Source organism: Lynx canadensis, chromosome A3 (assembly GCF_007474595.2).
Source record: "Lynx canadensis isolate LIC74 chromosome A3, mLynCan4.pri.v2, whole genome shotgun sequence".
NCBI classification, from domain to species: Eukaryota; Metazoa; Chordata; class Mammalia; order Carnivora; family Felidae; genus Lynx; species Lynx canadensis.
In genome coordinates this window covers 89,231,088-89,254,604 of record NC_044305.1, presented here as the reverse complement: position 1 = coordinate 89,254,604, position 23,517 = coordinate 89,231,088, and the positions used below count along the sequence as shown (strand labels likewise).

General features: G+C 52.0%; 3 protein-coding genes across 3 annotated transcripts; 1 reads left to right on the top strand and 2 right to left on the bottom strand.

Moving 5' to 3' along the window:
- Window positions 1-127: 127 nt before the first annotated feature.
- On the top strand, window positions 128-4,155 carry PRADC1 (protease associated domain containing 1). The gene is made up of 5 exons (XM_030310852.1): window positions 128-247; window positions 2,168-2,268; window positions 2,795-2,904; window positions 3,186-3,353; window positions 3,604-4,155. The coding sequence occupies exons 1-5, from the start codon at window positions 181-183 to the stop codon at window positions 3,722-3,724; spliced, it is 567 nt and encodes a 188-aa protein (XP_030166712.1). The 5' UTR covers window positions 128-180; the 3' UTR covers window positions 3,725-4,155.
- Window positions 4,156-4,618: 463 nt separating this feature from the next.
- On the bottom strand, window positions 4,619-16,503 carry SMYD5 (SMYD family member 5). The gene is made up of 13 exons (XM_030310851.2): window positions 16,392-16,503; window positions 12,456-12,564; window positions 11,591-11,730; window positions 11,004-11,125; window positions 10,546-10,615; window positions 9,820-9,924; window positions 8,980-9,042; window positions 8,692-8,762; window positions 8,282-8,388; window positions 7,833-7,889; window positions 6,892-6,986; window positions 6,173-6,243; window positions 4,619-6,076 (listed from the first exon to the last, which is right to left on the bottom strand). The coding sequence occupies exons 1-13, from the start codon at window positions 16,485-16,487 to the stop codon at window positions 5,932-5,934; spliced, it is 1,251 nt and encodes a 416-aa protein (XP_030166711.1). The 5' UTR covers window positions 16,488-16,503; the 3' UTR covers window positions 4,619-5,931.
- A 1,963-nt stretch (window positions 16,504-18,466) lies between these two features.
- On the bottom strand, window positions 18,467-23,181 carry NOTO (notochord homeobox). The gene is made up of 3 exons (XM_030309038.1): window positions 22,830-23,181; window positions 21,107-21,321; window positions 18,467-18,700 (listed from the first exon to the last, which is right to left on the bottom strand). The coding sequence occupies exons 1-3, from the start codon at window positions 23,179-23,181 to the stop codon at window positions 18,542-18,544; spliced, it is 726 nt and encodes a 241-aa protein (XP_030164898.1). The 3' UTR covers window positions 18,467-18,541.
- Between the last annotated feature and the right edge of the window lie 336 nt (window positions 23,182-23,517).

Genomic DNA, 23,517 nt, shown 5'->3' with positions numbered 1-23,517 from the left:
AAAGTGTAGCTACAGGAACAGGCATCAGAGCCAATCAGCCGTCGGCCTCGTTCCTGTCCGCCAACCAGCAGCAAGAGCGGGTCTGGGGGCGGGAGGCCGGAGCAGCTGTCAGGCTGAAGTCCAGCGAGCTAGCACGGTGGGGCGGCTGGAAGAAGCGCGGCGCCGGGCCGGGCCCTGGAGATGGTCCCCGGCGCCGCGGGCTGGTGTTGTCTCGTGCTCTGGCTCCCCGCATACGTCGCGGCCCACGGTGAGCGGAACGGGCGGGGCTGCGGGGCGGGGCTGGCCGTCTAGCTTGCTCGCGTCTCGGGCCGGGAGTCACGGGTCACCTTGGGACCCCGCGAGTTCGAGGCAGGGCAGATCTAGGGACGGGCGACTGGAGTGGTGGGTGCTGGCCCCCAGGGACGTGAGCAGGGCGCGGCCTGAGGCTGGGCTCTGAGTCCTCAGCTCCCCACGTCGAAGCAAGACTCCTCTCCACGCCCCCAGTAGTGCCGGCCCAGATGGCTGAAGGGGCGACCAGGAGAAGGAACAAGGGACAGTTAGAGATATTCCAAGCTGGAGATAGTATGTGAGCCCTCACATACATATACAGGAACACACATTCTTACACGTGGGCCCCCACGTACAAGCACACACGTACACACACAACCTGTTTGCACCTAAAGGAGCACATAAGTATATACACCCATACACATACGTGAGCACATACGTATACCACACTTGATTTACACAGATCAGCAGATGCAAAGGCCAGGCAAGATGTGTGTGGTAAGGAGGAGGGGTTTAGTGTTAAAGGCGGCTCATTGGAAATATATCTGTGTCTCATGGGAAGTCCTCACTCTCAGGATGAAAGGCTGTAAAGCCCAATGCCAAGCCAATGGAACTCTATCTGGTCTCTGTGATTTGGGCAGTAGAGGACAGCTAAAGCCACAATCAGTCCTAACCCCCTGACACACAGTAGTGGCTTCATAGTTTGTTGACTATTTGACCAGCTTCCACACTTCCACATTCCTCTCTCTCTCTGGGCTAAGGCAACCAAGGATTCAAGTCCAGGCAAAACATCAAACTTTAGTGCTGTAGAGAGGATCCCACACCCCAGAAAAATCTGGTTGTTCTGGAAATTCTCTCCCTCAGTGCGACTGAGCTGAAAATAGTTGTTCACTCCTTCAACAACCTTTATTGAGCACCCACATATCCTAGCCACTGTTACATAATGTGGATACAGCATTGAACTAAGCTACAAAACTGTGGGTTTTGCCTTAGTGGAAGAGACAGACATTAAACAATTCTGAATAGTGTATAATTACAAATTATGTTGAAAGTGTCAATGGAGAAAAAGTACATTTTGAATGGGCATAGGGAAAGGGCAGTGATAGGGCAGAGGGGTTTCTCTAGAAAGTGACATTTAAGCTATGACCTAACCAAAGAGCAGAAGTGAGCCAGGTGAAGAGGTAGAGCTGGGTTGGGGGCAAGGGTAGGAAGGCTCCAGATAGAGGGAACAGTTGCAAGGAGATGCAGAGGTGAAGAAATTGAAAGGAGGCCAGAAAGGAGTAGATAAGGTTGTAGTAGTAGCCAAGGGCAGATGGAACAGGACCCTGCAAAGGGTAGTCGTTGAAGGGTACTGAAGCCATAAGAGTGGTGACTTGATCATATTTGCTTTAAAATATTTCAAGAAGACCCCTGGCTGTTGTTTGGGGAATGGATGGTAGAGAGCAAGAATGGAGGCAGATAAACCAATTAAGAAGCTGGACCAGTCAGGACAAGAAATGATAGTGGCTGGACTAAGAGGATGGCAATGGAACCAGAGTCAACTTTTAAGTTTTAGTACAAATTGTTTTATACCTAGGCTACCACATCGCCACCTTGAAACTCTCAGGTCCACTTCAGAACAAAGAGGGATGGATCCTCGGAACACAAGAGCTCTCACTCTTCCTGGCTCATCAGTGCAGCAGCAGCAGCTGTTATCTCTGGGGTTACTAACACTATCTGCATCAGTTCTATCCTCCCCAGGACAGAGATCATCTATCTCACCCACCTGGAGGACTCACTTGGCTGAAGCTGGGTCCCTGAGCCCAGATTATAGCCAGCCCAGTTGTACACAAGTGGTCCATGACCTGAACCTGAACCAGCTTGTTCCCTGGAAGTTTCTTACCTGTACTCTATCTTTCAGGCTTACGCATCCATGATTATTTGTACTTCCAAGTGCTGAGTCCTGGAGACATTCGATACATCTTCACGGCCACACCTGCCAAGGACTTTGGTGGTATCTTTGTAAGTTCAGGGAGACCCTTTTGTCTCTGCTCCTGTCTCCACCCCACTAAGTCAAGGTGACCGTCTCATCCCTTCAACCAATACCTGACTGCTAGGACAGGGAAGGGTGCACAATCCAGGCCTGCCCTCCAGGGGCTGCTGTGCAGGAGGGAAGGGCTTCCAGCTAGCTATTCCCCGGGGTGTAATACAGACTTGGGCACCAGACAGGGAGAAGCTGTCTTCTCTGGGGACATGAAATCATAAAAAACCAAGGGCTCCGCTAGCTGTCTCTGCACTATGTGGCTTACGGCAAATTACTTCCCCTTTCTGGATCCTACCAACTCCCCTACATATCTCATGAAAAGGCACCGTGGAGTAGGACAACTAGATAAGCCTTTGTGAGAATTTAGTAAAAATACTCTAGTGCCCAGCACACAGAAACCACTCTATGTTTCCTTCAACTTTGTGAGGAACCGGTAGAATGGGATGGTCAGCCTGGTCCTACAACAGGTATGTCTCCTCACGCTCTGACCTAAATGTCTTTCAGCACACAAGGTATGAGCAGATTCATCTTGTCCCTGCGGAACCTTCAGAGGCCTGTGGAGAACTCAGCAACGGTTTCTTCATCCAGGACCAGATCGCTCTGGTGGAGAGAGGGTAAGGAGCGGACAGACACAGGCACAAGAGGAGGGCAGGTGTAGGTTAGATTCTGAGATCAGTGTTGGGAGTGGTGCTTTGAAGTAGCGGTTCTTAAATAATTCATGTTTTTAATGGTCTTTAAGAGATGTCTTAAGATTACCCATGCCTTTTGGCCATTTACGTATGAGCCTTTACAAAAAATTCTCCACGGTCCTTCTCTCATCCTTCTGGTGTGACAGTCTGGAGGAGGGGTAGCTAGGACCCTGCCTTTCCTTTGGTCTCATCACCACCTCTTCCAGGGGCTGCTCCTTCCTCTCCAAGACACGGGTGGTGCAGGAGCACGGCGGGCGGGCAGTGATCATCTCTGACAACGCGGTTGATAATGACAGCTTCTACGTGGAGATGATCCAGGACAGTACCCAGCGCACAGCTGACATCCCTGCCCTCTTCCTGCTCGGCCGAGATGGGTGAGGGCTCCTTGTCTCTGGCTGTATCAGCACCAGGCTGGGTGCCATGACTTGGGGAGGTCAAGGGCAATCACCAGTCCCTTCCCACAAGCCTCTGTTGGAGGGCCGAGTCCTTGGGCCAAAAATGTTGGAGGGCCCCAGTTGAAGGGCCAAGTCCTTGGGCTCTGGAACTCCCAGAGTGATGGGGACAATGGGGCATGATGGGGTGCTGAGAAAGTGACCATCGCCACCTTTCTTCATGCCCTCCCAGCTACATGATCCGCCGTTCCCTGGAACAGCATGGGCTGCCATGGGCCATCATTTCCATCCCAGTCAATGTCACCAGCATCCCCACCTTTGAGCTGCTGCAACCGCCCTGGACCTTCTGGTAGAAGAGTTGGTCCCACACACCAGCCATAAACAACTCTGGGCTGGGAAGGGGAAATCCAGGAATTCTGCTATTTGGGATTTGGGGATAGCATTTGAGGACAGGTGGAGCCGGGTAGGGGAAAAAGGCTTTGGCCTTGGCTATGCTAAGAAAAGCTGTGCCACTGGCCTTCCCTTCCTCGGGGTCCCCAAATGTCTCATGCTATGGGAATAGACAAGAGCCAGGCCCCAGAGCTTCTGGACTAGAATCTGGAACACAGGGGCTAAGGGCAGGTGGCCTGAGAGCCATCTGTGACCTGTCACATCCCACCTGGTTCTCGCCTCCCCTTCCCAGGGTCTCTTCAGTGTACTTCACAGCAGCTGCTGGAGTGGTGTTTGAGGAATTAATAAACCCTCACTGACTTTTTAGCAATAAAGCCTCTCATCAGGGTTGCAACTGTGTCCTAGAATAAGAGCATACAGGGGTGGGAGGGGCCTTCGCTCTCTCATCTGGTCCCATGCCCCTGCTTTGAAGGGAGGAAACTGAGGCCCACAGAGGGTAAATGACTTGCTCAAGGTCCTTTAGAACCAGTGCTTAGGCTGCTGGTTCTTGGATCCCAGCACACTCTACCTCCTGCTCAAGAACTCAGGAAGCTGTAGTTCAGTTCCCTGAGAAGACTCCTCTGATAGCCTGGTCCTGGGGATCCACGCTGGACTTCAGAGGAGGTCCTTGCTCTTGGCATTTAGAAACCTTTGCACAGCATTGTAGATGTGACCAGGGAGGAGCCTGCTGGGGGGCTGCAGCTCCCATCTCCTGCCATTGCCTGGTCTAAAACTATGTGCCCCTGTGCCACCTATGTGATTGCTGCATGCCTCAGACAGCTTGTCAAGTCATTCTACACAAAGGATTCCTGCAGAGGCCTGTCACCACTCACACTTTATTGAGAACAGTGGGCAGGCGGGGGCATGAGGGGTGCTGGCTGCTGTGAAGAACCCAATAGGCCAGACAGGTGAGCTCCACCTGGCTCATGATCTAGGATAGAGCCTATGGGGTGGGCACCTGCCCTCTCAGAGATCCCTCAGCAGGGGGTTGTGGCAGCCCCCGCCCAGGGAAAGTAGGCAAAGAAATCGCAAGTGATAGGCTATAGTTCCCACAGCATCCAACCCAAGAGTGAGGGGTAGTACTAATCTGGGGGTGGAGGGGCAGGTGACACAGACAGGGCTTATCTCAGAATATCTAGCCTAGCTCCTCTAGGTTTCTGGAAGACTTCAGTGTTCTTCTGTGGAGACCCTAACGATGGAGATTGAGGCCGGGAGAGCTCCTCACTGACCCATGTTAAACTGATCCCAGGGAAGCCTCTTGAGCATCTGAAATTAAGGAGCACAGGCCTGTCATCACTCAGTCTCAGCCATGCTGCTAGAGTCCTCAGTGGGAAAGGAGTGTGAGGAAGGAGTCATCTCCCCACATGCCCCTCTTGAGAGAGGCAGAGGCCTCTTACACACCCCACGTGGCCAGCTACTGTGCCAGGGCCTGAGAGGCAAGGCACAAGGTACAGAGATTCTGGAATCTGGGGAAGGGGTTATACTCTCCACTCCCCTGGATGTCCAAATAGTGGGGGTGGGGAGAGGAAGGTATCCCCCTGGTTCAGTGTCCCCAGCACAGAGCCTTAGGGAAGGTGCTCTGGAGGCCCAGTTGCTCCTTCCTGCCTCTCCTAGCTGTGCCAGCAGGAGGCAGTTGCCTTAGCAGCCACAAAGGTGGGAGTGGGGAAGAAGGTGAAGGCATCTCACCCCTCCCCTTTTTTCTTCAGTGCCGTCAGGCCGATCTCTCGTTACCCCCGTCTGTAGTAGGTAGAAAGCGGTGAAGCCTCGGGTGGACAGGGAAGCATGGCCATGGGGCCAAGTGGAAGAAACACTGTTTCTGACCTCTGTTGGAGTTGCTCGCCGACTGGAGTGGATACCTCAGTGTGTGTGTGTTTTGAGGGGGCAGCACTGAGAGGCTCAGTGACCACGCAGAGCCTGAGCCACTCAGCAGCAGTGTCCAGGGCGTGAGGTCTAGTGGGGGGTGGCGTGCCTAAGGTCCAGCTTCTGTACTACTCTCTGGCAGAAACAGAGCTGGAATGGAGGGGGGGAAGCAGGCAACGGGAGTGGGGGAGTTCCTTCCAAGCCTCCTCTCTGGGGGAAGTCCCCCTTTTCCTGCAGGGTCTGGGGCAGGCCCCTTCCAGGCAGGGTGACATCACACATCGGTCATCTCATCCCCCAGCTCTGCATCCTCTGGCTCTCCTTCCTCCTCTTCATCCTCCTCCTCCTCCGAGGTCACGTTGGGTTCATCGGCCTCTGCCAGGCATTTGGGGCAGGAACAGACAAACAGATAGTTCTCCCTGCAGGAGATGGGGGGTGGTGGTGAGGGTGAAGTCAGGCAGTAACCAGGATGGAGCCTCCCAGAGCCCAGCCACCCACCACATCCCAGCTGGCACCTGAGGATCTTGTGGCGGCTGTGGCGGCTGCGCTCCCGCTGACAGCAGTCTAAGTAGCTGATACAGATTTCCTGGAGGGCAGAGAAGAGGTGGAGTCTGACAGTCTGTGCTGTCTCTTAGATGGGATCAGGGCCTCCCCAACCACTGTCCCATCTCCCAGGAGCTAGGCCCTCATTCATTTCCCTGTGCTCTCAGAAGGCCACCAAGAGGCTCAAACAGCCTGTGTCTGAGACAGAGAGGGGACAGTGGTTAGCCTCAGGCCACGACTATAGGCAGCCAATGGCTAAGGTCTGTGGCCATTGTCAGAGGTTATCTTGACATGGTGCTACTAGCTCTGGAAGAAGATTCAACCAGGCTCTGTGCACTGTGCTAACAGCCAGGACTCCAAACCCCAAACCCACACGTGCACCCATAGCCCACGCTACGAAGAGCCATCTCTTGTTTTCTTGGAAGCTGTGGATTTGTTGATCAAAAGGTGGCTGGGGACAAGAACCTGGGCATGCACTTGTCTCTGAATCACTGCTCTGAAGTTTTCTGGTTATTTTTTTGAAGAATTGGGGGTACTGTGGGTTTGAGCATAACCATGGGTAAAAAGACTCCTGCCCTGGGTCATGTGGGGATCAGCTGAACAGCCTGAACTTGGGGCTCTAGCCACTGTTGCTTCCAATCCCTGGAGAGAACTTGCAAGGCCCACCCCCCACAGCTCCTAGCCCTCTCACCTCTCCTGGCTCGATATCCTCCAAGGCCGTGACATGCAAAAGGAAGTTGTTTTCTGGGAAGGAGGTCTCTGCATTGGGGACACAGCTGTGGTTACCTGGGTCACAAGAGGCAAGAAATAAGGACTGCTGACTAATAAAAATAACAGCCTCAACTTGCAAAGAACTGGGTCCCATCCTTCCTTGTTTTCTGATCCCTGCTAGGGCTACATAGGTCCTGGAACCCAAATTTCCTGACTCCCTCCGTCCAGTGCTCTTTCCTAAAGACCACAGAGCACAGGCACAAATGTACTTCCTCTTGCCACCCCCTCCCACCTGCCATCACTGCCCTTGCTGTCCTCAGCACTGGGCAACTTGTTCTCAATTGTGTTCCTAGTGTCCCACAAAGGGAAGGACAGGGCCGTGAAAGGGACCCCATGCCAGACACTTAACTCAGTTGGCAACTGGATGTCTGGTAACAGCTGAGCCAGTCCCCCTGCGAGCCTAGTTTGGGAGGGGTAGCATGCCCCAGATCTTGGGAGGGCTGACAATGAGGAAACCAGAGGGGGGAGGCTGAGATCTGGAAAAGACAGTTGCGTGATTGGCTCTGCTCCTCCCTGTTAGGTGCTGATGAGACCAGCCTTCTAGCCTAAACTCCCTCCTCCCAGGAGCCTGAGGGCAGTGGTTGTGCAAGGCCAATGCTTCTCTTTGCAAGGAACAGAGCTCTGTGTCCTGCCTTAGCACAGGGCCTGGCCCACTGGAAGGTTTTATATATAAACATATATTAAGGCACAAGCAATCCAATGAATGAATGAATGAATGAATGAATGAATGAAAAACTGATGCAACAAAAAGTCCCAGGAGAACCCCCAAGGAAGCCCAGACCTAATCCTGCTCCCAGACTCCTCCCCACCAGCCTAAAAGGGGCTGAGAGAGATGTACCCCTCCTCAATGCCAGGACTCACAGCAGCTCTGAAGCACAAAGAGGCCAGATCCTTCACAGTTAAGAAACTCTCCAGTTGCTGTAAGACAGTAACATTGTAGATGTTATTCTATCCATTTTACAGGTGGAAAAAGAAAACTAGACTTACAAGGATAGGCAATGGTTCCACTGTCTTGCCACCCAGTCACTACCATTTCATCTAAACTTGCTTCCAGGAGGCATAAACCTTGCTTTTCTATAAATGACATCACCTTACTTGTCCAGCACCCCCCTCCCCCAGCATCCAGACTCTATATGGACCTCAGGGTCATGTCTTATCTTATTTGTCCTGTGGATAGATGTGAAGCTTCCTATAGGCACATAGGGATTACCTTCCCCAACCATTAGCTCAGAACCCCCTCGGGGAAAGACTGTGTGTCTGGCTAGGGGGTCATTCAAGGTTGGGTGAGACCAAGGCTCCATCTCACCAACCTGCCTCGATGTCCTTGTACAGCTGGTCAATGAAGGCGTCCAGCTGCTCTCGGTCCTGAGGCTTCAACTCCAGAGCGTCACAGGCATGGACCCACTGGCTCAGGGAGCTGGGGGTCCCAGGCATCCATGGTTGGAGAGAAGGAGGCCCAGCTCCCAGGGCTCTCCACCTCCAGACAGGTTAAGCCCATTTCTTTCTCCAGGGCAGGGGCCCATCTTCCCCAAAAGACCAAGGCTCCCAGGAGCAAACTACCACCTCAGTCTTTCTGACTCCCACCACTGCATCCAGTCCAGCTCTCCTGCCACAGAGTCAAACCCTAATCTTGAAAGGAAGTGTGGCTACCTTCCTCTGTCAATCTCCCGCCCAAGCCCTGACAGACAAGTGCAATAGCTTTGGAACATTCTCTCCTAACCTGGTCCCAATTCCTTGGCCATTGGTCCCAACAAGAGCAAAGAGAGACCGGAATCCATCTGGTGTGAACCACTGTGGGGAGAAAGAAAAATGAGTGCTCAGATTACAGCCACTCGCTTTTCCTCCTGAAACAACTCTCTGTTCAGGAAGTCTTCTGTGAGTCAATCCCATCCCAACTTCACACCAAGTCAGTCTTGGCTTAACTCTCTGAGTAGGAGATGCTGACCCGGTTGCTCCTGGAGAGCTGGAATGACCAGGAGGTCACTGGTCCCACCTTCCCCATGCTCACCTGGCTGAGCGCCTCCTCATAAAGGGCCTCTGTGAAGAGTCTCCGCAGAAGTTCCAGCTGGCCCTGGTTTAGGGGAAGCAGGGAGAGACCTGTATCCTGGGGATTTCCCACTAGCACCCAGGCAAGGCCCAGAAGACCAGGTAAGGAAAAGAAAAGGGGCCAGCTCTGTAGAATGAACTTTCCCTGAAGGCAAAAGGAAGGCCACAGAGTTCTTACTTCCAAAGAACCTTGGCAGTCTGTTGGCCTGTTCCAAGCCAGAGTGGGGAACCCCAAATTCCTATTTTCCAGGAGGGCTGAGGCAACCTGGCTTCAGATGACTGTCCTCGCGACCACCTTCCAGGCTCCCTGACCTGGCCTCCAGACAAGCTTGACGACCCCCTCCCTCTCCTCAGAATAAATGCAGGAAGGCCCACCCCAGCTGCCCTTGAAACCCTGCCTGCACCTTCAGGCAGCTCCTGCGTGGAAGTCTGCTGTCCTCAGTGAGAATGTGTAATCTTTGGGTGGGAGTGGGCACTCAGCACATTGGCAGCTAAAATGCTATTTCACGCCTGCTCCCTGACCCTCCACTTTCCATTATACTGACTTACCCGCCACTATCCTATCATGAGATTCTGCCTTACCATGTCAGGGCACCCGACCCCTCCTTCCTGTTCACCCCACTTCTCAACTTTCGGTCCCTGTTAGGTCACAAAGTTAAATAGTGGCAAGAAGATAGGTTCTCTGAATAGATTTTTGGCTCCAGGCTCTGTGGCTGGCAAAGGACCAAATGTGGAGCTCCCCTCAGGTAGCCATAGAACATCCAAGGCTATTGGGATGAGGGGATCATGGGGGAAGACTGACCTTGAATTTGTCCCCCAGGAGTTTGTGGACAATCTCCTCCTCCTCATTGGCTGTTTTATTACAGAACTGGGAAAAGAGCCTGATCCAACGATCTTTATCCTTAGCCTGCAGGGAACAAATATACTTCAGGATCACATTCACATATGCCTGGGCGTGCAAGTGTGTGCACGCACGGACTCAGGGACACCCACCTCCTTGCTGTCCCTCATACCCAGGCGGGAGAGTAGCCTGTGATTCTAAAGCCTCTGCCATCAGCGAAACACCATCACACATGAGATTCTAGGTAGACCCTTCCTTGGCCTGGGGACTTCCTTCCCATCCTGCCCACACCCAACCATCTCCCCAACTGGGCCAGGCTGGCCAGTTCAACAACACTTGGAAAAAGAGGAGAATGGGGTTGTGGAGCTCCAATACTAACAGAATGGGTTGAAGTGGCTTCTCTCACTTTACATAAGAGGCAATCCTGAGAAAGTGGCACCTGTAAATTGAATGTGTGAACTGTTGCTGCACGGGAGGTCCTCTCCTAGATCAGAGGCTGCAGGAAAGATGAGTCTCCTGCCAGATTTATGGTTAGCTGCTCCTGAGTTTACACAGCAAGCAGCTCTCCTTTGGAAAGCGCAGAGGGAACTCTGCATCCAAGCCAGGGACTTGACGTGAGGAGGAGACTGAGGCCAAGGGGCACATGAGGCCAGAAGGGGCTTCCGTGGGAGGTCTGGGTGGGCTTACCTGCTTCACTGTGGCCACCATCCGCGCCATCAACATGATGCTTGCAGTCTCGGGGGGGTAGTGAACACTCCTGGGGAGAAAGAAAAAGATTTGGTCTGGAAATCCCCTCCCCAGTAGCTGTGTTCAGGGAAGCCCAGTCTGATCACTACAGAGAATCCTTCCTATCAACTCTATTTATAACCAAAGAGAGATGTCATTGGCAAGGATGAGGGCAGGCCTTTACCGCCCCATGGGCTTAATGGGGCTCTTCCTGGGAGTGTGTAAAATGCTGAGGGTAGTGGGACTGGCGGCTCACACTGAAGGCAGGGGGTTGGGTGATGTGACTTCTGTTTAACGCTAAGACTGGAGGAAAGATCTGGGGATGGCAGTTTAAGAAAGATGACTGCATCTGCTGATCTCAGGCGGGCAGGCAGGTCGAGAGGGAGGATAAAGGGAAGAAGAGATGAAATGCTACCCACCTCCAGGCCTCCTGTAGCTTATTGAGAGGATGCAGGGGGTCGTCCTGGGAGGGCCCTGGGCACAGGACCTGATGGTACTGCTCGGCGGCCGCCAGCCGACACTCCGCACTGCAGTACATCACCTGGTGGAGTGGGTGGAGGTCAACACCCTAGGATCTGGCCATGGGGTGAGGCACAGACCTTCCTTAGTGGTACTCACCTCCTCTGACTGCACTCCTACAAACAGCCCCTGAGCAGTAGCTCAATGACATCGTAAGATGAGAAAGCACATACCGCCCGGGGGCATGTGAGAGGGGCACCCAGGCTTGTCGAACTATGGGAAGGAGAGAGCTTTCAAGTAGAGGGAAGAGCCCCTGCCAGGCTCCTGGGAAGAGGGCAAGTTCCCACTGAACCAATTTTCTAGATAGCGGGACCGGGACAGGGAGAACACAACTGGAATAGTTACAGCCTTTTGAATGCCTTACCCTACATTATGGCTCTCAGGGGCCACGAGCAGGTCTGTTGTCATTCCTGTCTCCCCAAAGAGGACTTCGGCTAAGGCTTCTCCCACCAGTTCCCTTTCAGGTGCACTCCCCAGGGATGCTCACCTGGCAGTGGGGACAGTGCTGGTGGAGGTCCTTGCGCACGGCACACAGCTCAGGGTGAGGCAGAACCTGGCCCGGTTTCCCAGTCAGCCTCTGGGCATTCTCCTCTGCCTTCTCCAGTGCCCGAAGGCAGTGGTCACAGGCTGAGGGAGAGAGCCCCATGTGACAATGTAAGTGTCTTTAGAGCAGGGGCCACATTTTGTCTTTTTCACAGAAGCATCCCTAGGGCTAAAGATAGTGCCTGACACTTGGTAGGTGCTCAACAAATGTTTGGGAAGTAAGTGAATGAACAACTGTGTTAAAGAACAGAATGGGTGCACGATTTCACATGCATTCAAAAGCAGATTGGGATTTAGTCTATAGGGCTCCCCTCCTAACCCCCAGACTGAGCTTTCCCCACATTCTGGAGCCAACTGACCCTCCTTTCATGTTTGTCTCTAGCCTAAGAAAAGTGTGAAAAAAGCATGTGTCTGGAAAAGCTAAGGGCATCCTACTTGCTTCTGACCCCTAACTCAGCCTGTTTTGACCAAGGGGCGAGTGGCCTCCTCTTGGTGGAGAGCTGCCCTTTGGCACAGAGCCCTTCCACATGATATCCAGTCCCTGATACTGCAGGTCACACTGAGTTCTGCCTGCCTGACAGTCCTCCCCCAGGAAGCAGGCTGGAAGAGCCCATCCCTCGCTCACTCCCAGCCCCAAATGGCCTAAGACTAGAGACAAGCATGATTCTCAGGCACGGTTCTCCAAGAAGAGCTTTTCTCCCAACACCTGAATTCCCAGAGACATCAGCTATTGGGAATGTATGTAGCTCTCTTCCATGCATACAGGCAGCTGGCCCAGCAGCCATGAGGAGTGGACGAGATGTGCTCACCTCGGTAGCGATAAAGTGCATTCCAGAGAAACTGTGCAGCCACCAGGGGCTGTTCTACAAAGATGGTCTCCCCTTTCCGGATCAGCTGTGTGGCAAATAGGCCCTTTCCCTAACAGGGAGAGAAGGAATAGGATGGCCATAAGGAGAGAAAGAGGACATAGCTCCCAGAGGGCTTCCCAGCATCACCCCCCGCCACGCCTCCCTCTCAGGAGAGGCCTCTGCCTTGGGAGGGTTCATGGAACATGGTCACCTCCCCACCCCCCCCACCCCCTGCTGACCAACTGCCTCCTCTGGAAATGTAGCTCTGACCTAATTTCAGTCACACCTCTTTCAGCCTGCTCAGAGCAGAGGGCCTGGGATGGGGAGGGAGCCACACTGTCAGCCAGAGGAGAATTTTTGGAATGGCCAGAGCAGGGCCAAGTCTCACGGCAGGCTGGAGCCTCCTGTACTAGCAGCCAGTAACGACAGGACAATTTTCTTCGAGTCACCCATGTGTCCCTCCAGGATCCTGGCGGTGACACCGCTGCTCAGGGTTGCAAAGGACTCCTATGCCACAGGAGAGAGGGAGGCCTCGCCTGGGGGAGAATGTGCCCTATTTCCCTGGTCGATGGGGAACTCACCAAGTTCTCAGAGTTATGCTGAAAGGAAGGGTGAATCCTAGCACCAACCCTAACACTACTTGCTGTGAACCTTGGAGCCAACTGCTTCACTTCTTTTTCTTTTTCTTTTTTAAGTTCATTTATTTAAGTAACCTCTACACCCAACGTGGAGCTCAAACCCATGACCCCGAGACCATGAGCCACACACTCCACTGACTGAGCCAGCCAGGCACCCCAGTTGCTTCACTTCTTGGCAACGGTTTCACATATGAAAAGCATCATAATGATACCTCCCAGGTAGTTTCCAGGATGCCATGATATAGCACAGGTGAATGTACCTTATGAGCTTTAGCTCCTTACTACTCTAAGTGAGATGATAAGTGGGCAGCATGGGCATCATTTGGACACCTGTTAGAAATGCAGAATCTCAGGCCATGCCCTAGACCTGCTGCATGAGAATGTGCATTTTAACAAGATGCCCAGGTGATTCAAATGCACGTTAAAGTCTGAGGAACTCTGGTCTAAAGCACTGTAAACATCATGTAAGGCATGAAGGATGAGAAAACAACTGCTGAATTGCTATTTCTCAGATGTGCAAAGGGACTCAGGAGACAGCTTCAGAACCCTGGCAGTTGCTGGCTCTGCCGGGCACTTGTTCCCACTATTCACTTAGAGAAGAGGGGTGGTGCCCCTGCCAGCACTGAACTGTCACAAGAAGAGAAAGAAATTAAAAAAAAGATCTGACATAGCAGTAAAATGTCCTGTCATGTGGCCTCTCAGGTAGCTCCCGGTTTCCTTCTAGCATTGACACTGTGGCTAGATAGCAGCACCTCCCAAAGTCAGAGAGGCAGGGATGTGTAGACCAGGAGAGCCCTGAGCAGAGGGGGACAGCTGGAACAAAACCTCTGGCCAAAGCCGTTGATGCACCCTTGGTTGTCTTCTTAGAACCCCACCTCCATGCTTTTTAGCCCTGGACCCAATCTGGCAAAATGAAAACATGGCCTTATTTTATGGGACAAAGGAGTATGAACATGGACCCACATTATCGCTGACAATCTCAAATCTCAACATTGGGCAAATATCAATGTCTTTCCCTCTCTTTCTGGAGGATCAAATGCAGAAAATATTTGGTAATCAAAATAAAGGGAACAGAATCAGAGCTGTTCCTTTATGAAACCACTCATCCCCCAAACATAAGGCAGGGTTCCAAGAAAGCCACTCTCATTAAATATTAATTACCAAGAGGCTTGGAGAAAGCTTATGCCTTGAGTGGAAAGGGCATAAACTTGCAAAGATATTTCCAATTGGAAAAATAAATTTTAGAAAAAAGATTGTGCAAAACTCTAAGACCATGTAGTAAACTTTAAGAGCTTTACTAAATGGATAATTTTCTAGAAAAATACAAATTACCAGAACTGAATTCAAAAGGAAGGAAAGCTAGAGAAAGAAGCAGTGCTGGTATCTGGCTGACCCACACCAGTATGGCATTCTGGTTGGCATCCTCTGTCTTTGGTCAGACAGTATCATGTTCTGTCCCTGGCAGAGTAGTTGGTAAATCTTTGAAAGATCATTCCTGCCAATATCGATAGAAGCAATACAGAAAATAGTCAAAAACAACCCCCATGTGAGGCCCCTAGTCCATATGGTTCATGAGCCAGCTCCCTCAAACCAAAGAATAAGTAACTCTCATGCTATTTAAAAACTATTTAGTAACAGAGAAAAAATGGAAAGCTTCTCCATTTTACCAAAAAACAAGCATAACTGTGATGCAGTAACCTGAGGAAGATAGCACAAAGAAAAAAACGTCACAAACCAATCTCGCTTGATGAACATAGATGCAAAAAGCCTGGAGTAAACCACCTTGTCAGCATGTCTGGGTGTGCATGTGATTTTCTCCAGCAGAAGATTGTGTGTGGGAATACAGAGAGCAGCCAGCTCATTCTTCCAGAGGTGGGGTTTGACAGAAGGCTGGGACAGGACAGCTGGGCAAGCAGAGTGGCTGAAGTGATGAGGTCAGAGGAAGAAATAAAGAAGAGAGGGGCTGAGAGATAGGGGACTTAGTGAAGGGAAAGGTCAGTGTCTCTGCCTGCAAGGAGTGATGGAACTGGGATACCATCAAACTGAGCCAATCAAGAACAGAGGTGGAGACAGAGATGTGAGCAGCTGAAGAGGCCAAGGATATTGGGGAGCTGCTTTACCACAGAAGGAAAGGAATGCTCCAGATGCACTGGAGAGGAAAGAAGGCAATGGAAGGTTGGGGCGGGGAGAGCAGGAGGCAGATGACTAGAAGGCTGACATCTTGGGCAGGGACCAGGTATATGCACTGCTGGTATACATGATAAATTATTCACCCTCATCAGTAAACACAGACTTGTAAATTAAAACAAAGTGATACCATTTTGCACGTATCAACTGGCAAAGTTAACTAGTAAAGAAAATACTCCGATGAAGAGAACAAAAGGATGTGTGCACAGAAACTGAGCTCCAGGACCTTTGCCCTCAGGGATGAAAAATAAAATACAACGCAAAAGTGCATAAATAAGTAGGTGGCTGAATGAACTGTGGCAATCCCTTGAAACAGACTATTACTCAGCTCTTAAAAATATGTATGAATAGGTTTATTGATATTGATTTACTGCTGCATCAGAGGTTCCTAAAATTGTGACTTTAGTACCCACATATTTGCACAAGTATAGGATTACGAGTGATTTTTATCTTCTCTTTCCTTACATGCATTTAGAGTATTTTTCTACAATTAACTTTTAAAACACGATAATATAACCACAAAACCATATTGCTTTCCTGTTTCAATGCTTCAAATGCTCCCACGGGCTTCGAGCTCTAGTCCAAATTCCTTAGCATCCCAAGGCCTTTGTGAAGGGTCCTGGCCTCTCTCCCCACCCCATTCCCAAATCTCACTCAGAAAGTTCCCCGAGGGCCCACTCTTTTTCATACCTCAGTACCCTCTGCCCAGCCAGTCCCCGCCCACCACCCCCACGGCCCAGCAGCAGAGTACTCCAGCCTGGACCAAAAGGCCCGTCGCCCACCCGGCCCCGCCTGGAGCAGCAGGAGCAGGGCAGCCGGAGGGCGCACCGGGTCCCGTAGGGAGGGGGCGCGCACGGAGACTACGGAGACTTCGGGACCCCCCGATTCACCGCCTGACCGCCCCGGAAGCCTGCGCGCGGGGACAGACGGGGAGCCCCCGGGCCGCGAGGAGGGGCTGAGCCGCAGAGTCGGAACGGCTCAGGAGCTTCTAGGCTCCGGGCCTAGGGTCCCGCGGGGCTCTCTCCAAGGCCGGACACGGTAGGTGCCCCTGGCGGGTCTGCCTCGGCCTCACCTTAGCGCTGCTTACGAATCGGACTTCCACGGCGACCGGAGCCCGACCCGACACGCCCACGCAGAAGGAGAACACGTCGCACATGGAGGCCGCCATCTTGGGCGCGCCTCCGCCTTCTGACCCTTGACCTCGCCTCGACCCGGGGGGCCCCGCCCCTCTCTGGCCCCGCCCCCGGCGAGTGTGTCTCCAGGCTGCTAGGGTTTGCTCGCTAGCAAGTCCGAATCGGGAAATTGGGATCCCTTTAATCTGTGTTTAGGTCGATTGGTTCGATGGCTGGATGTCGCTGGGTCCGCGTTTTTTACATCTGTGCAGTTTTGCGTCTGTGTCTTCGTACGTACCTATGTATCATAGCCGGTGGGTGTGTGTATAGTTTTGATGTATCTGTGTCCAGTTGGTGTTTTGGTGTCTGTTGTCTCTGTCCACCCAGTGCCCCGTCTAGAGTCAGGCACTCTGGATCCAGCCATGGCGTGGGACAGCGGCCGGCCAACTTATACCCTCTCTAACCTTCTACCTGAAAGGAAGGACTAGCTTGCCCTACCTCCCCATCTACAAAGTCGGGTGCAAGAGTTCCCTTCTCCTTGGGCCTTCTGGCAGCGGGCAGACAGCCCTTCGACAGATCAAGCTGGACTTGTGCTTCTCTCAGACCCTTCAGGGGCTTAAGGGACTTTGCAGCCTAGGGGTGGTAGAAGGGGGTAGATGGTGGAGCTCAGGTCTGAGGACCCTGAAATTGTGTGCAGAAGTGAGTGTACATATACATATTGTCCTGGGAACAGCAGAAGGCCCTGTTCTCATTCAGGACCCCAAAAAGCTGGAACCACTGACTTACAGCATCTGTCCCCACAGCCAAGTCTGACAACCATGCGTCGTTTCCTTGTCCTCCAATTGATTTTGTGCTCCTTGAAAAAGGATGCGTCTGCTTCTGTTATGGTCTCATGGTCATACTGGGGGATTGGGTAGGCCCTAGTAACTGTTGAATAGGTTAACTGTTGATTTTTTTTTTTTTTAATTATTTTTAAAAGGTGAGTCAATTGAGGAGGCAGGTGCTGGAAGTGGTAGATGCAGGTAGATTCCTTTGATTAACAGAGTGGACTTTGGGTCCAGCATTAGGAAGGATTTCCCTGAAGACAGGGGAAGAGAAGAGTTCTTGAAGCTGGACCCTGGCCTCAAGCCTGTGGCCTAGTGTCTAGGAGAAGATGGTCTACCACCACTTGGAGGCATGTGGTTTTTCACCTCTGCTCCCTGCCCTTCCTGTCTCCCTCAGAACGCTGCAGACAGCAGTGGGGACCATGCCTTCTGTCACCGGCAGGTGGCAGGGCAGGCCTCCTTTCACCAGCTCCCCTCTACCCAGAAGCCATTGGAGATTCTAAATCAATACTCTGAACAGAGGCCTGCCCAGGAATGTAGAGCACTAGAGAAATGAGCTCTGGAATTGCTGGTGACTGGCCTCACAGGGGTAGGCTATCAGCAGGCTTCTTAGAAACGGAGCAGATTCCTGGGAAGGAAAGGGAACCATGAGTTAGGGGCTTGAAGGGGAAAAATTATAACTGTCTCATGGAAATACAGCAGAGTTTGTGAAAAAATGCCTGCTTTGGCAAAGGCAGAGCCAAATTTCTCTGTACAATGATGGAGAGGGGTCAAAGTGGGTAGCTAGAGGGAAAAAGATGGGGTCAGGGAAGCATGTCTGTGCCTAAGCAGACAATTGGGGCTGAGCTCCTAAAAGTGGTAGCAGTTCAGACAAAACAAGAAAACTTTGGGAAACTCTGAAGTAGGCTAAATGGTTTACCTTTCCCTCCTCTTTACTCTCATATCCACCATCTCTGGTGGGGAAGAGGCTTCTAGGCCCAAATACTGATTCAAGGAAGCCCCTTCTCCACAGGCAAGCCAGGAAAAGATTAATCCCTGGAGGGGCCAGTTCAGTTGCAAGCACCACACCCCCAGGTAAAGGGAACTTATAAACCTTAACACTTGCTGAACACTTAGCACTGGGCCTGGCACCCCGTAACAGCTTTACAGACATCCTGTCAGCTCTGGGAAGAGTAAATTGTCAATGCACCCATTATACAGATGAAGAAAAAAGGCTCAGAAGTTCCCGTGGGTGTCCCCAGGAAGAACTAGCCCAGACAGCCTGGGTTGAGCCTTTGTCCCAGTCCTCAGCTGTCCACTCCTGACTCAGTGTCTTCTCTCTGGATGCTGCTGTCAGAGCTGCTGGAGGGCTCATCCTGGGAGGCAGCCATGGCAGACACAGCTGGTAGCTTCAGCCTTTGCTGCTTCTGATACTTGACCCTGCGGTTTTGGAACCAGACCCTCACCTATAATTGGAGGCAATGGTCAGAAATTAGAATGTGACCAGCAGTTCCCACTGCTTCCCCCATTCCCACAGTGGCCCCTGATCTCTGGTCCACATTTGATCTTCCTTCTAAAGGAAGCATCTCCTTCAAAACACCCTTCCCTATAATTTTAGACACATTCATTCATCCGACAAGTATTTATGGAGCTCCTACTATGTACTAGGCACCATCCTAGGTGATGGTGATACAGTGGTGAGCAAGAGAGGTATGGTCCTTGACCTCATGGAACTCACAGTCCAGAGAGAGAGAGAGAGAGACAGAGAGACAGATAAATATGGAAACAAAGAAATCCATAAACACAAATGCGAGTATGAACAGGGGTCTGGCCCTTCCTGAGGAAGCAGCACTTAAGCTAAGGTTCACCAGATCAGAGGCCAGTTTAATGGGAACAGAAAAAGCAGGCTGGGGCAGGGGACAACCTGTAGGAAGGCTCTGTGGTAGAACCAAGCTTGGTGTGTTGGAGGACCAAAAAGAAAGAGAGTGTGGCTGAAATAGCTGAGAGTGAGATAGGGAAGTGAAGGAAGGGAGAATGGAGAGGTCAGCAGAGCCCAGATCACCTAGGACTATGGAGGCTATGGGTAAGGAGTGTCAGCTTTCAGGCTACTAAATGGGATGTGACATAGTCCTGTTTGCATCTCAAGTGAATTGCACATCTGGCTGCTCTGTGAAGAAAGGATGAAAGGAGATGCAGGGAGACAGCTGGGGGCTATTGCAATGATCCAGAAAGAGCTAGGACTGGTGTGAACTACGGGCAATGGAAAAAAATGAAGCGATTCCAGCTGTACTTTGGGGGTAGAGGTGACAAGGCTTGCCGATGCAATGGAAGTGGGAGAGAAGTAAGAATGTAGGATGACTTGGTATTTTGAGCAACTGGATGGATGGTGGGACCATGAGTAGGGAAAGGAACAGATCTGGAGAGAAAAAGGTCACAAACTGAAGTTTAGACTTAAGTTGAAATGCATACCCAGGAAACATCCAAGTGGAGACCTCAAGAGGGTAGATAGAGGGATGCCTGGGTGGCTCAGTTGGTTAAGTGTCTGACTCTTGATCTCACCTCGGGTCATGATCTCACGGTTGGTGGGATCAAACCTGCGTATGCTGTATACTGACAGTGTGGAGCCTGCTTGGGAGTCTCTGTCTCCGCCCCTCCCCCACAAACGTGTATGTGTGCTCTCTCAAAATAAACAAACTTAAAAAAAAAAGAAGGTAGGGGTGCCTGGCTGACTCAGTCAGAAGAGCATGCAACTCATGATCTTGGGGTTGTGAGTTTGAGCCCCATGTTGGGTGTAGAGATTACTTAAATAAAACAAAATTAAAAAAAAGAAGGTAGATAAATGTACAAGTTAGGAAAAAAAGGAGTGAGCTAAGAGACAAATCTGGGAGTTGTTGGCTTATAGATGGTATTTAAAAGCATGGGAATAAATGATGGGGCACCTGGGTGGCTCAGTTGGTTGAGCATCCAACTTCAGCTCAGGTCATGATCTCACCGTTGGTGAGTTCGAGCCCCACGTCTGGCTCAGCCTGGAGTCTGCTTTGGATTCTGTGTCTCCCTCTCTCTGCCCCTCCCCTGCTCATGCTTAGTTTCTCTCTCTCTCTCTCTCAAAAATGAATAAACATTAAAAAAATAATAAAATAAAATAAAATAAAATAAAATAAAATCATGGGAATAAATGAGATCAGCTACAGAGACAATTTGAGGTCACAAAGAGTACCCTACAAAGTTGACACAGAGGAAGTGGCCAGAGAGCTGGAAAACCAAGAATGTGGTGTCCAAAAGCCAAGAGAAGAATGTGTTTACATAAGAGGAGAGGTCAACTGTACTGAGTGGGGAGTAAGACGAGGAAAGCATCTGTTGACTTTGGCAACATGGAGGTCATTAAGAGACCTGGAGGAGAAGCTTTGATGGAATGGTAGGGAAAGAATTCATATCAGAATGAGTTAAGTAGATGGGAAGTGAGGACATGGAGTGACTATAACAAATTCATGGGAAGTTTGCCTATGAAAAGAGCAGAAAAGTGGTATAGTAGCTCAAGTGAAGTATAGGGTTCTAGTGAATATTTATTATTATTTTTAATATTTAGTCCCTTGAACACACTTAACTTCATGGTCAGCTCCCTTTTTAACATGGAAACATAAGTTCTAGGTTAATATCTAGATTAACATAGTTGTTCCCATCATGTGATTTCAAACGGGACTACTTTCCTCATTCATGTAGGAAGTGTGCCAGTGATTAGGGCCTGTCTCCCTCAGTGACCTGGCACAGAGGAAGAAGGCCCATGTCTTCCCCTCAACCTCACCCAGGGCCTTCTGGAGAGCAGTGTCTGCCCCCAGGCACAGCCCTGACCCCACAGGGGTCCCTGCTCCCACCTGGTTCTCCGTAAGGTTGAGCTGGGCTGCCAGCTGGGCTCTCTTCTTCCCCACTAGATTGTGCTGTTTTGTAAACACTTTCTCCAACTCTTCCAGCTGCTTCAAGTTAAACATGGTCCGAACCCTCTTTTGAGGTCTCTCAGTGTCCTGAAGTTCCTCGGCTGGAGCCCAGTCTGGAGTGCCCCAGAGGCCTGAGCAGTGAGCCAGCTCTAAGCCTAAAAAGCAGATACACACACACACACACACACGTATTTAGGTATTAAATATGCATAAAATACCCCTGGAAGAATAAAGAGACTGGTGTCATTGGCTGCTTGTGGGGTGGAGTTAACCAGGTGACTGGGGGACAGGAATATAAGGGGAAACTCTTCTCCATCTGTCTTAGGAAACATTGTGGAGTTTGAACTGTAGGAATGGATTACCTATGCAAAAACTAACTTGAAAATGAGGGGCACCTGGGTGGCTCAGTCAGTTGAGCATCCAACTCTTGGTTTTGGCTCAGGTCACGATCTCACAGTTTGTGGGATTTGTGCTGAGTCAGGCTCTGTGCTGACAGCCTGGAACCTGCTTGGGATTCTCTCCTTCCCTCCCTCCCTCCCTCTCTCTCTCTCTGCCCCATACCTGCTCAAGCACACACTCTCAAACAAACAAACATACATTAAAAAAAACTAATTTGAAAATGAGATTAACTGTAATACAAAGCAGTAAGCTGCAATTCAGACCTCAGCTGTGTGAGGCAGTTAGGGAAAGTTGTTTGGGAAACTTGGGCATGTCGCTCAGATGCAGTGGCACGAATCTGGATGGGGTTGAGAGCCTAGGCTTTCTCTGAAGGGAAGGGTGGAGAAATGCCCAGCTGAAAGGGGTGGAAATGCAGAATGGAGAGAACCCAGGAAGTAGGCACCAGGTAAGATTATGTTACATGGATCTTGGTATGGGTTGACAAGGCTTGCGTTAATCTTGTTCCTGTTTTCCTCAAGGGGAGGTGGGGAACCGGGAATCAGATTGCCAAAAATGGCAAAAGCTCCTGTGGGTGGATGTAAATGCTAGAGGAGAACGTTAGGTACACAGTTAAATTCTCCTTGGGGTTTAAGTGCCTGAGCCCCAGAGCCCGAGGTTCCTCTTTTAAGAGCGCGTTACGCAAGCAGGCTCAGAGAGCAGTTAAGTGTGGGGCTTTATGCTCACCCGGACTGGGCGTGAGCGGTGGAGGCGGTACTGGGGTCCCGGCATTTGCCAGCTAACAGCTCGTCGATGAACCTCACCACCGCAGCAGCCGCTTCTCCCAGCTAACTGGGCCGCGCGTTCCAGAAGAGAGCTACTTTGGGGAAGAGTCTAAGCTAACAGTCGTTATTCAAAGGGGCTGTAGAAGGAGCGAGAGACTAATTCTCCAGAAGGGGCACTCTGCAGCCCCAGGGCTGGTCTTGTCCCAGTCTTCCGAGGCCCCCTCTGACCTTCCCCGCACCTTCTGCTCTGCACCCGTGCGCTCACACACATCTCCCCCCACCTCAGCAGCGTGCTTGCGGGGGAAGCCTCGTGCAGTGGTCTGTTCTCGGCCAGTCCCTCTCTTGGGCTTCGGGTTCAACGGCAAGGTGAAGGGTCATTGGGCCCCTTCCCACCGACCGTGCGTGGTTCTCAAAACTCAGGGACGTCTCTATCCTGTGCCCGCTGTCGCGGCTGCCAAGCTTCGGCCGCCCGCCCGGTTCCCGGGCGCCCGAGCAGCTCGTACCTGTGACGCCGAGGCCCTGGAGGCCGTAGAGGTGAGCCACGCGGAGCCCCGTCCGGGGCAGCTGGGGGCATGGCTGGTAGAGACTCACGCTCAGGTAGGCCGGCAGCCACGTCGCGGGAAACCGGGAGGGAGCCGAGCCGAGGTCCGCGGCGACGCCGGACATTGGGGCGGCGGCGGGGGGCGCGCGGCGGGCAGGCCTGGCCAGGATGGCCTCGACGGAGAAGGAAGACTCGAGGCGCCCGGGAGAGCGGGGCCTGCCTGGACCCGCGGGGCGGCGCTGGAGCTCCGAGGTCTCGTCTCCTGCGCCCGGGGGAGCGGGCGGCCGGCTGCCTCGCGGCACTGGGCTGGGCATGGCGCGGCCCCTGCCCTGTCGGGCACAGGGAGTGAAGCCACGGCCTGTGGGCAGCCGTGCAGGGAGCGCGAGGGACGAGGGGGAGCACCACGCAAAAGGGAGAGAGACTTGTTGGCCAGGAGCATTCCCGGCGGTGGACAAGGGCTCTTAAATTTGGCGAGGCGGGGCGGGGCCGGGGTCGGCCTTTTCTTCCAGCCGCCTAGGCGGGGCCACCAGCGCGCTGCGAAGCCCCCACCCTCCAAAGCCGGTCAAGCCGCCTAGTCAAGGTGGGCACTCGCTCCCTCACTCGGTATTTAAAAATGCCCTCCTTGGTGCGGTCGGAAAAGGACCCTAGCT

Excerpts from the sequence above, each read along its gene's own strand:
- PRADC1 (XM_030310852.1), top strand. The coding sequence starts at position 181 with ATGGTCCCCGGCGCCGCGGGCTGGTGTTGTCTCGTGCTCTGGCTCCCC. Across the intron at positions 248-2,167 it reads CGCATACGTCGCGGCCCACG|GCTTACGCATCCATGATTAT; the intron begins GTGAGCGGAACG and ends TCTATCTTTCAG. Across the intron at positions 2,269-2,794 it reads AGGACTTTGGTGGTATCTTT|CACACAAGGTATGAGCAGAT; the intron begins GTAAGTTCAGGG and ends AATGTCTTTCAG.
- SMYD5 (XM_030310851.2), bottom strand. The coding sequence starts at position 16,487 with ATGGCGGCCTCCATGTGCGACGTGTTCTCCTTCTGCGTGGGCGTGTCG. Across the intron at positions 12,565-16,391 it reads GATTCGTAAGCAGCGCTAAG|GGAAAGGGCCTATTTGCCAC; the intron begins GTGAGGCCGAGG and ends TCTCCCTGTTAG. Across the intron at positions 6,987-7,832 it reads CTTTGTGCTTCAGAGCTGCT|GTAACCACAGCTGTGTCCCC; the intron begins GTGAGTCCTGGC and ends CTTGTGACCCAG.
- NOTO (XM_030309038.1), bottom strand. The coding sequence starts at position 23,181 with ATGCCCAGCCCAGTGCCGCGAGGCAGCCGGCCGCCCGCTCCCCCGGGC. Across the intron at positions 21,322-22,829 it reads CCAGGGCCTCGGCGTCACAG|GCTTAGAGCTGGCTCACTGC; the intron begins GTACGAGCTGCT and ends TCTGCTTTTTAG. Across the intron at positions 18,701-21,106 it reads TCAACCTTACGGAGAACCAG|GTGAGGGTCTGGTTCCAAAA; the intron begins GTGGGAGCAGGG and ends CTCCAATTATAG.